Here is a 12,082-nt window from a genome sequence, read left to right on the forward strand (position 1 = left end):
GTGTAAGCAACGTTTTCCTGCTTTCTTCTAATGAATTTTACGTGCCATAAATTGGACATTTCATTTAACATTCAGAAGGAAATGCAGTGGCAACGACATAACAAGGCATGCTCCAAGGCATGACACACATTCTGCCTTATCGGTAATTAAACAAATAAAATTCTAATTAGCTCTAGTAGATGTATGTACATATATCTCAAGAATTATTATCCGAACAAACACGAAAGTGTGTGTTTGTAGGGGGCTAAGAGTGTTGCAGACACATGTTGCGACGCATTTTTTGAGTCGAAAGAAAAATAAAAGTAACCAAAAACGAAGGAAAAATGGAAAGGCTTATGGGCAATTGGGCAATGGATTCTTCATTTTTGGTACGGGTTTTCGTAGGAAAAATTCAAAGGTCCAAAGAATATCATTTGCTATTTCTGAATATCTATATATAAAATACTGTCCCTAACTTGATTTCTCCAGTAAATAAACGTCTCTGTAAAAGTTTACCTTAAATGAAAATGTTTTTCCAGGAATATTTTCAAAGGGATTTCTTAGAAAATAAATTTTACCAATTACTGGCGACCTTTTTAGAGTCTCCCATCGCTATGCTCCTTCTAACACCGCTTCTCTCGTTTGCTTAATCTTGACACCTTCCTCTGAATTTCTTTGCTTAAGAAGTGGCACTAGTATGGGATTCTGAGCAAGATCGGCAGCTGGTTCAAATTTGTACCCTTCATATTTGTGTACAAAAAAAAAGAGTGCACGCTTTTCTTTTCGTATTGGTAAAGAATTTTATTCAAAAAAGTTTTCATGGTTCGCGCTTAACTTTACAATATAGTACAAATTATAACTTATAGAATACTCGAGTACGAAAATCAATCATCATCATGAAAATACATAATTAATTTATGCACTTAACTTAATCAATTATCCATTAATATATAATTATAATTGCGTAAATTGCATTAAATAATAATAACATTAATTGCCGGTTGTGTGTTGAATGGAAAATGGATGGAAAATCGACACAAAGAAATGCATGAATTATGTATAATAAAAAATACTTTTGCAGGAGATTTATGTTTTCATTTCAGAAGTGTTATTTTATTTTTTGCTTAAATGCTTTGCTCTGGCTGTTAATTTTGTAAACAAAAAAGTGGCAGAGAAATAATTAACTGGTTTCTTTTTAGGAGTTCTTCCTTAATTTCTTTGCATAATTTCTTCTTAATTTGTGTGTTTTTTTCCTTAAATTTACGTATTTCTTTTAGCTTAGATGCGAGACATTTATGTAAATAATTGAGATTTTTCAAAATGCTTTTCTCTTGCCTATTTTATATTTTTTTTATTTATGTAAATTTTATTTATATTTATTTTTAGTTTTTTTTCTTTTGCAAATGTTATTTTTTGTTGTAAATTTGATTTAATTTATTTGTGGGCAGTGGGGAACCATATATTGAGAAGGGAGGAGGGCGTGTCTTGTGTCAAGATTTTCTGTGCAGAGATTCATTAATTTTTTATGCATTTTTTGTTTTTTTTTTTAGTTTTACATTTCTTTAGATTTATTTAGTACACACACACACATTCAAAGAAGTTTTTGAAAAACCACTTGTAATATTTTCATTTTATAATCATAATATTTAATTTTAATTTTTTATTTTCAAAGTGGCTTATGTTGTTTGTTTATGTGTTGCATTGGGTTCTGTTTTTGTGTGTTGTATTTGTTGCATGTTTTGCTGCTGCTTTTTGTGCTTGAAGTTTATTTGTTGTGTTTTTTTTTTGCAGCCTCCCAGGGGCAAGATTTTTAGGGCTAGAGATTACTTTTTGCCATCGGCTGTGGCTGCTGCGGGCTTTTGCACATAAACTATTTCTGCGTATTCCGTGGAATTTTTACCAGCTCCCTCGATGCCAGGTGTTGTGGCGGGTCCTGTAGATGCTGCTGCTGCTGCTGCTGCAGGTGTTGCTGTTGTCTCATTCGCTGGTTTTAGTACAAGTTCAGCATAGACGAGTTGTTTGTCTTGCTAGGGATAAGAGATTTTGTAAAACAAACAAAAAATCGATTAGTTTCCATTCATTGTAGATAATTATTTCAAGCAGAAATTTGTATATGAGTCTTTTTGTAGGGTTTTCATTGCAATACCTTTGATTTTTTTATGATTTTTGTTTTGGTTTTTTACTTAAAAGTCCATACTGGTGATGTGCTCTGCCAAACTATAGCCTTTATTTTGCGTACAATATTTATATACAAAAAGTTGTACAAATATATAGTTTTTACATTACAGTTTATGCATGCGTAGAGAGCGAAAAAATAGCAAAGAAAATATTTTTTTTTTGGTGAGCATAAAAACAGGAAAAAGGTAAATTAATACAAAAGTAATTGTTCGTAGCCGAAAGCGGAATATTTTTGATATTGAAGCTATAGATACACCTCGCTCACACACACACACAGGCACACATTAGAGAGTGAAAGAGAGGAATAAAAGGTGAGGAGTACAGAAAGAGAGGAATATTTAGGCAGGGAAAGAAAGAAGGATCTTGACAGTCGAAGAATCTGAGACATTTCTTGGGGTGGTTATACCTTTGGTTCATTGTCATTGCCATCGATGGCATTGCTCTCCGGTGTATCCTGTTCATTGGCCAGGGTCAGGGCCGCTTCTGCCGTGGTCTCCACATCCTTGTCCTTGTTTTTCCTTGCATCCTTCTCATGGAAGCGCTTTAATATGGCCACCGCAAAGGCTGGCAAACTCTTGGCCTTCTTCTGCTGTTGCTGCTGCTGTTGTGGCTGTTGCTGTTGCTCCTGTGTCTCCTGCTCATTGCTGTTGTTGGCCGATGACTCCTCTGTGGCCGAGACTCCCATTCCGCCCATTGTTGTGGTGGCTGCCGTTGTGGCCGTGGCGGTTGAGGTGGCCTTAATGTCAGCGCTTTCGGTGTCGCTGCTGTTTGTTTTTGATTTTTTTTTGGGTGGTTTTGAAGGATGGGTTCATGATTTCGTTTGGTGACATGAGAGTGTTGTGGGGTTTCTTTAGATACTTAAGCTGCTGTTATACAATAGGATTTTCACCGAGGACATTTACAAAATATCATAGACAATTATTTTATATTCAAAAACGGGTTCAAAAGATTAAACGCTTGGAAATATTTTTTACCTAAAAGAATATTTATCAATATTTTCCCAATGAAGGTTAACATTTTTGTATGCTTCCATGATAATGGAATTTCGACTGGATAACCCGATTGAAATTAACTTTTTCTTTGCTATTTCATTGAAGTATTTTATTCCACGGATGCTTTTTCGAGTATCTTCTTGAAGCCAATGCTTCCTTTGATCGGTGAAAAACCTATCGTGTAACAGCAGCTTTAGTTTTGTGTCAAAATATGTCATTTTTGCTGTGCAGTCGGTTTTTAGTTTGCCATTTTGACTGGGTTGAATAAACCCTCCAAAAAGCGGGCCCAAAAGTGTGTTTGTGTATGTTTTGGGGTTAGTCGTGTGTGTGGGTTAAAGCTGTCTCTTTTCTGGTAGTTAGTGGCATAAGAACTGGTATGTATATTTATTTGGTAATTGTTAAAGCGTGTAACCCTTATAACCAAATAATTGTGTTAGCGGCAGAAATTTTTCGTAGCCTTTTATTAAAATTGAAATTATATTCTTGAACTTTGAGACTAAAACAAAGTTTGCTGGAAAGTTTCTAGACATTTTCTGGGAAAACCAAGAAAAGTATTATTGTATCTGTCTATCCTAAAGGCGGGTTGGTTTTCTAGGAATATTCCAAAGGGGTGCGGGTATGACCTTATCTCCTTTGCCCAACGTAATTGCTCTTCATTTATCCTAAATTTGACCTTCAAATTGCATAAACCAAGCCCAGCATCCAATGCCCGCCCTTCTTCAGCCCTCTTTGCTGTTAACGGGATAAATTGAGCGAATAAATTGCTTCCATTTCGCTGGAATGGTTTTTCATCTATATTCTATAAATATTTTTGCCTCATTTGAATGTCTGCCTGCTGTCTGGGCGGCTCAACAAGTACTGCAGTGCCTGTGCTGCCAGTATCTGTATGTATTTGTTCGTGTATTTGTATCTGTGTGTGCTCTCAATACGCGTATGAATGTGTACAAGTATTCCATGCCACTCTATGGATGGATGGATGGACAGATTGGGGTATTATTGTTATGGAAAATGCAAAATTGTTAGCAGAGAGCGAAAAGAGAATTTCCACTTTTAGGCACAAGTATTGTTCGAATTTTCCCAGCATGGTTTCCAAACGGGTTTTACATTCATTCCAGAATAATTAATTTCACACACAGCACACACACAAAACCATAGGAAAATACAATATTGGTGTCACATTTTAACAATAGTTGTTGTTGTTGTTAATTTATTAAATATGTTATGGTATAAAAAAAGCAAGTTAAACTTTTATCAAAAGTTCCTAAATTCTACAGCTTAGCTTTTGTATTATTTTAATTTAAGGAAATTAAAAATTAAACACAAATTTTCTCCACTTAAAATGAACCAAAAAACACTAAAAATAATATTTAATTTTTTGCTCTTACAGTGAACACTCTGCACATGACTTTTACAGTATCTACTGCCTACAAGTACTCGTAACTACTGTAAATACTTGTGTGTGATGACAGTTTCGTTGATGTCATGCAATCGATTTATCGATTATACAATGATACGATTATTCGATAATAACTTAATTTCATGCCTACATTAAAATGTTCATGCTGTATGAATCTGTATCTCTTATCTTTGTTTTGTTGTTCGTTTTTCAATGTGTGAAACGAAGCTGTCATGAAGCTTAAAGCCTACACTTGGAGACAGTTTTGTAGCGGTTTTGATAGGGGAAAATAACTGGTAAGATGAAGGAAGCAAAAGGGAAAACTGGGGGACAATATTTCCAAGGCACTAAGATCTTTGTTGCATACAGCAAAACAATTTTATCATATATATATATGATGCTAAGGACAATTGTTTCTTAGGTGTTGTTGAGTTTTTAAGGCACTAAAATCCACTTAGTGCTATTTTTTAATGCAATTATGTATTAATCTCTACATTTAGTGAAGTTTCGATTCACCTCAGAGAAAATTTAGTGACTTTACAAACTGCTTTGTCATAAAAAATCGTTCTTATAGATATTTCTAGCTTTTAGATCTGTAATTCAGAGCAGTAACACATAGATAAAGCATTGAACTATGGTCTAACATAAAATGTCAATCTCAAAAGCAAAGCAGTGAGAACCCACTCTGAGGCATCTCTGCTGGCACTGCTACAAAACTTTTCCAATCCCTAATCCTGCGACCGCATTTCCGGTGCCTCAAAGCAGAGGAAAATAAATAAATATGACACACACACACGCACGCACGCACACACACAGTTGCATTCTCAGATTTCCGTTTCCTGTGGCAGCTTTGGCGTCGCCATTGTCGTCGTCGTTGTCGCTGTCGTCTCTGTTGGTGTGGCAAGCACTTTCTTTTGTGGCTTTGGTGGTGTGGCTGGTGGTGGTGCCGCCGCATTCATTGCCTTGCCACGTCCCGACAGCAGCATTGCCTGCTTTTCGAGCAGCTCCAGTTTATCCTTTGGCAGCCAGCGGGAGAAACGCGACTCTGGTATGCCCAATTGGTTGCCCTTCTGCAGCAGATCGGAGTTTTCAGTGTTCAGTGGCTCTACCTCGGAGCTGGCAGAGTTTCGGGAGTTTCGTCCACCAGCCTGGCTCATCAGGACACTGCGCAGTGGTCGTGTGGTGGGATTATAAACGCTGCTCTCGCGATCAGTGGCATACTCGAAGGAATCATCTTCATCATTGTGGGGACGCCTCTCCACTGACAAACGCTCCTGGGGAGTACCATTGCCATTGGCATTTCCATTAGCTTCTCTGAGTTTGCTCGCACCCAGCAGGGTGATGCCATTGGGGGTCTCAAGGAGAGCCACATTCTGGCCATGTTGGCCACCCAATTCGAGCTGCTTGTCGTTCTGCCCGTCGCTGTGTTGTGCAACGGAAAGTTTTCAGAAATGTTTTTCGGGGGGAGTTGGTTTCATATTTTTGTGGAATTTGTTTGACAGTTTGTTGTTGTTGTCCATATGAAAGTAGTATAAAAGAAGAAGACAAAACATGGCAAGAAGTTTTTTTCTTTCTTAGTTGTTGTTGCTGTTGTTTTGATGATGCATTAGCAAAGTGACTCTAAAACTCTATGTTTTGTTGGTTGTATGACGAGTGGTACAGCTGCGAGACGTTTTTGACATTTTTGTTTAGTAAATGCGTGAGACAGAGACAGGTTTATATGAGGTTTATAGAGTGGGCGGGGGTAGAAAAAGACAGAAACAAACAGAGCAAGTGGGCGAGACAGAGAGATATAGGAAGGAGAGCGAGATACTGGCGAACGAACGTTTGTGTTTGGCTAACTAGCGAGTGGGGCGGACAAATGACCGAGCGAGCGAGAGCGAGCATACGAGCGTGTGACAGCACAAGACGAGAGAGTGAATGTGTTTTCGTTTTTAGTGTATGATTGTGGTGTGTAGGCATGTGTGTGTGACAGCGTGATTTGGTAATTTTATGCAATTTTCAATTGATTTTTTCTTTATAATCAAAGACAAAACATTACTTTGAAACTGTACCAAATAAGTTTGTGATACTAAGGGTGTTTGTGGGACTCATATCATTTATAAAACAGAGAACTGCAAGGAATAATCAGTGCTCGAGGATTTTCTCAATAATTTCCTTTGACCAGCAGTCTCGGCCACCTTGTCAGCGTCGCCATTCTTTTGACTGTGCATTTTGTTATTGGATTCTGGACCCAACGCTGTGCAAGACGAAGAGGCCAAGAATATCCCAAAAGATATTTTGAACACCTTTCTTCTTTTTGATCATCTTTTTCGTGCCTATTTGGGTTTTTACAAAATCTGTGATCATACTCAATGCAGTTTTCTGACTACAAAACAATCTCAAACTATTGTTTTAATTTGTTTTTTCTGGAGCGTTTTTAATATTTTTTTTAGTTTTAAAAACCAAAAAAAAAATTGTTTCTCACTTTCTTCAGGTTTCAAATCGTTTTGAGAGATTCATCCAATGTTTTGTGTGTGTGCGTGTGGGCGTGTATGTGTATGTGTAGTTGTAATGTATAAGTATGCATGTAGGCTACGTTTTTTTTTACTAAAAGAAATGATCTATGAACTAACCTAATTGATGTACTACAAATATGATGATTTATGAGAGAGCTGCTCTCTATAGAGATGATGATTGATGATGGCTTTTGGTTATTCGTAAATACTTGAAAATTAAAGCCACTCGAGAGACGCATGCAAATAGACAAACAAACACACATCCGAACTACGCAAGATACAAGATACATATTTGATTGATTGATTGACTGATTTGATTGATTAATGGTTATATTGAAATAATGGGTATCGAAAATTAACATAGAAAGCAAACCAGCAGATACCGTCTTTGTGGATTAGTTGTGGATCAATGTATGGCCTGGAACCCGTTTCTTGCACTTTGCACTTGTATTTTGACATATGTTTTTGTTAGCTAAATGGGGGGGTTTACTGTACTTACGTTTCATTTGTGGGCGTCTTGATGGATTTACCTGTGAAATGGAATACAAGAGAAATTGTATAATTGGATTTTTATTAAGTTTTAGATTTTTTGAATGATGAATGAAAAATGATTGAATATAGCGTGTGGGACAAGGCAACATCATCTTCAGCAATGGATAAATACCACCCCAAAATTACATCCAAGTATATTTTTGTTATAACTTTAAAAATATATATATTTCGTTTTTTTATGATTTTCTGTTTTGTTTTTTCTCTTTACAAATTACAAAAAGAACAGCGGAAAATTCAAAATTAAAATTACAATAAATCGATTATTTTCTACAAGCCAAGTTTGATAAGAAATGCAAAATGCTGGCAGGTTTAGAGCTTAAATAAATACAAGGACAAAACTCAATATTCAAAAATAAAATATTTTTACAAAACATTAAATTATTTTTTATGTTCATATATATTTTTTTTCTCTTTTCAGATATTCGAGACGGTTGTGGAAATTTGAGATTCTCCTTAAAAATTAATTGGCCTAAGGTAAGGTTTTTCTTTTTTAATTTTTGTGTGAGATTTCTCTTTTTTGAGATTTTTTTTCTTAATATTTGAGAGCAAAAAGTGTGTGTTTATTCGGTTTCTGGTTTTCATTTCCCATTGGCTTAGAGCTAAGGGGGGGGTGCTAAGGGGCTAACTGGCCGAAAAGAGGAGTCCTCCAAGGGAGTCCTAGACAGATGTATTGGGTGGCTTTGGTGCCTCCATACCCCCTGCGGTGCCACTGCCATTCAAGTGCGTCTGACTTCCGTTGCCGGCGGCTATCACTGCCGCCGCTGTGGCTGCTGCTGTTTTCTTCAGATCTGCCTTCTTCTGGGCCTCCAGCTTATCTGTCACTGGGGGCGTGGCCTCCTCCGATTGCTGTGTGGTATCGATATGCTCATCGCCATTATCCTGGCCATCGAGCTCCTCCTCGTCGTTGAATGCCGGATGGATTTGTGCCTCCGAATCGGGACTGATGTCCGTATTGAGGGTGGCGCCTGCAAAGAACAACAACAACAAGAACTAACATTTAGCTTCGAGTGTGAGAAGAGAGCGTGAAAGAGCGGACAGAGAGAGACAGAGAGAGTTTGTCGCTCGAAGTAGAAGCCAAATTCCATGGTTTTCAACGAATTTTCGTTGTTTTTTTATGTTAGTCCATTTACCAAAAGAAAAGCGGAAAATACAGAAAGATTAAAGTTACATTTTAGAGATTTATAAACACGAAAAGCAAATAACAATTTTTGAAATATAATTTTTGTTGGTACATTTTTGTTTTGAAATTTTGTTGTAGACCAATTTTTGTTAGCTCTTCTTGTTGTTGTCATTTTGTAGACTCTTTTGGGGTGGAGAGTTTTTACAATTTGTGTTTACAGATATACGAGTACTTAAAAATATCTTTGGGTTTGGTTATTTCAAACTTATTTCCAGTTTTGTGTATTTTTAGCAATTGTTTGTGGATAGACATAAACTTCTCACACATTTTTGTTAATCTTTAGTGGTAAAATACTTGTTTTAAAAACGCCTAAATTTTTATGGTTTATTTTTCTTTGAAATATTTTCCTGAATTTTCATAAATTTAATTTAGTTTTCTTTTGTTTTTAAAGATTTAAGCAACAGATCAGTTGACTTTTGAAGTAAATTCATGAATTTATTGTTTTTTAAATTTTTAATTAATTTATAAGGGTTTATTTGTTCTACTTAACTTAAGGGAGATCTTTTGTTGTCATCAGTAATATAATACATCACATATTCCATTCTTAACGAATACCATATTTTTGCTGCTTGTTCTTTTATTATTTTCTTGTATCATTCTGACCTTCCCGAATTTGTTCTCTGTTGCTATAACAATTATCTGCCATTAAATCACTTCCAGTTATTGAGCCAAAAGTTTTGCTCATTTTCTACTTGAATTTTTCACCCCACAAATTTCTCTGAAATTTCATTAGTTTTGAGTATAGTTTTCTCTCGCTCATTTTCATCTTTCATTCTTGCATCACATAGAATTTTTCTCTCATTCAACGTCTTTCCCTTAGAGTTTTTCCTGCCATATTCTTACACTGCAAACTCCCTTCCCCCTCCGCAGTAAGTGAGGGAAAAGTCAAGTGAATTTTTTTTAATTAGATGAGTTTTTAGGGCTGCCTGCTGTCTGCTCCTTCTGGTAGGTTAACGCTAATTAAAATTTAAAAGCCGCACAATGTGTCGAAAGTTAACAGCCAAGCGGCTTGTGGCATGCCCGCGCACATGTACACAAATGTGGGGGGTAAGATTGGATGAGCGTATGAATGAATGAATTACTGAATAAGTGGCGGATCGGGAGGGAGTTGTGAGTGTTTCTAGGGAAGACCTAAAGCCAGAAATTATTGTTAGCATAGCTGATGATGATGAGGCAAGTGATGATGATGATTGCTGAAGGCCAATGATGATGATGTTGTTGCATTTTGCACCCACACGATATAAGCATAAAAATAATAGAATGTGGGAGGAAATGACTTACCGCCAAAGCACCATCTGCCTGTGGCACGGGCAAACAGAACGAGGAGTACGACCAGAACCAGTACAGCGACGGCCACAACGATGCCCACAATGGCAGCCACGTCCAGACTATTGCTGGGCGGCTTGCTCGAGGAACTGATACGCACTTGGTAGTCCGTCAGACCGAGCTCGTTGGTGGCACGCAGATTGTAGATTTTGGTCGTATCCTCCAGCGTCAGTCCGGCGATAGCCAGCGTCACATTGTACTCATCGTTTCCCAAATACTGTGGCTCATACGCCGAATAGCGGCCCTCGGTGCGGCCCTGCGACACAACCAAACCCTCAATGGTCCACTCAATCCTTGGCAAGGGACTGGCACGAATTGTAATGTTGACAATGGCAGTGTGATCCAAATACAGTCCATAAACGGAGGCCTCTGACTGATGAACGGGTGCATCTAAAAGAAACGGACAAAGAGATTGCTTTAATCATGGAAAAGCGCAAACCTGGGGGTTCGTTCCTCTCTACTCACATCGCACATTGATGATGTAGGCAGCCTCCTGTGGTGGCACTGTCTCGCGATCTGTCTGATGATGCGAACGGCACACGAGCTTCCTGTTGCTATCCTCGGGCGACAAATGCCATTGGATCTGCTGCACAGAGGTGGAAAGCTCCACATTGTCGTTGGTTGGTGTCGAGATGATCTCCAGTGGGGTCGTCTGCTTATTGGCTGGCATATTGTCAATGTACCAGGAGATGTTTGCCGGCGGGCGACCATCGCGAACGCTGCAGCGTGCCATGAATTGGGTGCCCTCGGCGAAGTAGCCCTCACGATTGGGTTTCGAGAGCAACTCAATGATGGGTTGTTGGGGACGCACTGAAAGAAGGGAGAAATTGTTGAAGAAAGAGTTGAAACAGCGTCCTATACAGTGAGGAGCTGCTGCATGACGCAGATAGGAGTTTTTTCCTTGTCGAATACTTACATGCCACCACCAGATCTATGGTGCCCGAGAGCTCCTCTCCCTCAACGCCCAGACTGCACTTGACCTGGCCATTATTGCTGGCCTTGACCCGCTCAATGGTCACACCACATTGGCCGGCCTGCAGCCCAGCGCCGTAGTACGTGAATCCAGGTGTCTTGCTCCATTCCGGTGAGAGATTGAGAACCTTCTGTTCGCCGGGTATTTCGATGCGGCAATAGTTGATGGTACGTCCGTAGCGGCAGAGCAGCTCTGTGCGATCGCCCTCGTTGAGGAGTGCTGTGTTGGGCTCCACATTCACCTGGCCGGCAGTGAGCGCATCTGTAAGATACAAACAGAAACAAAGATATTATTACATGAAACTATTATTGTTGTGTAATGCAGAAAAGTATCTGGTAGATGGGGGGTAAATGAGACGATATGTAGATAGCTTTTGTCTCGCTGGTAAATGATTCAGAGCTGGGAGATTGTTTTGTTTCCCTTTGTTAGGTATCTGTATCTGGTGGCTCAAGTCTCTGTGGCATGGCACGTTCCCCGTGTCGCTGCTGAGGTCTCTGGTATCTTGCCTAATGTCTCGGCAATCAACCAAAATGACTCTCGTATTTAGCAGCCGAAGCACCTGCACGTTTTTGCATCTTTAAGATACGCATCGCATCGCAGGCAGTCATCATTCCATTCTCAACAATGCGGCTGCATTTTCTCATTAAGTTTCAATTAAGATATTCCTACTCTCTTTTTTTTGTTCCCTCATTTGTTGGACATTTTTTCCCACTCTCATTGCTGCGGTGGCGGCGGCTGCGGCGGCGGCGGCGGCGGCACTTGCGCAAAAACTTTTCCTCCCAACCGAGGCAGCAATGGCATTTGCAAAAAGTTCTTCAAGCTGCATGAATGGGGTGGGGAGTCGAGAGAGAGAGAGAGAGAGCATTTTCCAAGCATTTGCTATTTGCCAATTAAGACATTTGAGTAATTTTCCAAGTATTAAACGTTTAGAGAACAGAAGTTTCTTACAGTCTACTCTTATGTTCTGTTTGTCTGGTTAGACGAGGGAAAAACAGGAGCAGCAAAACG

At 38.8% G+C, this 12,082-nt stretch overlaps 1 protein-coding gene across 8 annotated transcripts in view; it reads right to left on the bottom strand.

Moving 5' to 3' along the window:
* Nucleotides 1-1,740: 1,740 nt before the first annotated feature.
* The window catches only part of LOC117582658 (fasciclin-3), an 85,931-nt gene continuing 75,589 nt past the window's right edge, over nucleotides 1,741-12,082 (bottom strand). For 2 of the 8 annotated variants that reach the window (XM_034270564.1, XM_034270563.1), the window contains exons 3-7: nucleotides 11,018-11,335; nucleotides 10,567-10,911; nucleotides 10,057-10,491; nucleotides 7,543-7,573; nucleotides 4,646-5,967 (exon numbers count right to left, since the gene is read on the bottom strand). In XM_034270564.1, coding sequence (XP_034126455.1) covers nucleotides 5,370-5,967; nucleotides 7,543-7,573; nucleotides 10,057-10,491; nucleotides 10,567-10,911; nucleotides 11,018-11,335 — 1,727 coding nt within the window. In that variant the 3' untranslated portion in view covers nucleotides 4,646-5,369. Of the gene's footprint in view, nucleotides 2,007-2,143; nucleotides 2,204-2,563; nucleotides 2,922-4,645; nucleotides 5,968-7,542; nucleotides 7,574-8,008; nucleotides 8,561-10,056; nucleotides 10,492-10,566; nucleotides 10,912-11,017; nucleotides 11,336-12,082 lie in introns of those variants that run through there. The other 6 variants (XM_034270566.1, XM_034270565.1, XM_034270569.1 and 3 more) reach the window with 6 other exon arrangements.

This window comes from Drosophila guanche, unplaced genomic scaffold (assembly GCF_900245975.1).
Source record: "Drosophila guanche unplaced genomic scaffold, DGUA_6, whole genome shotgun sequence".
Classification (NCBI taxonomy): Eukaryota; Metazoa; Arthropoda; class Insecta; order Diptera; family Drosophilidae; genus Drosophila; species Drosophila guanche.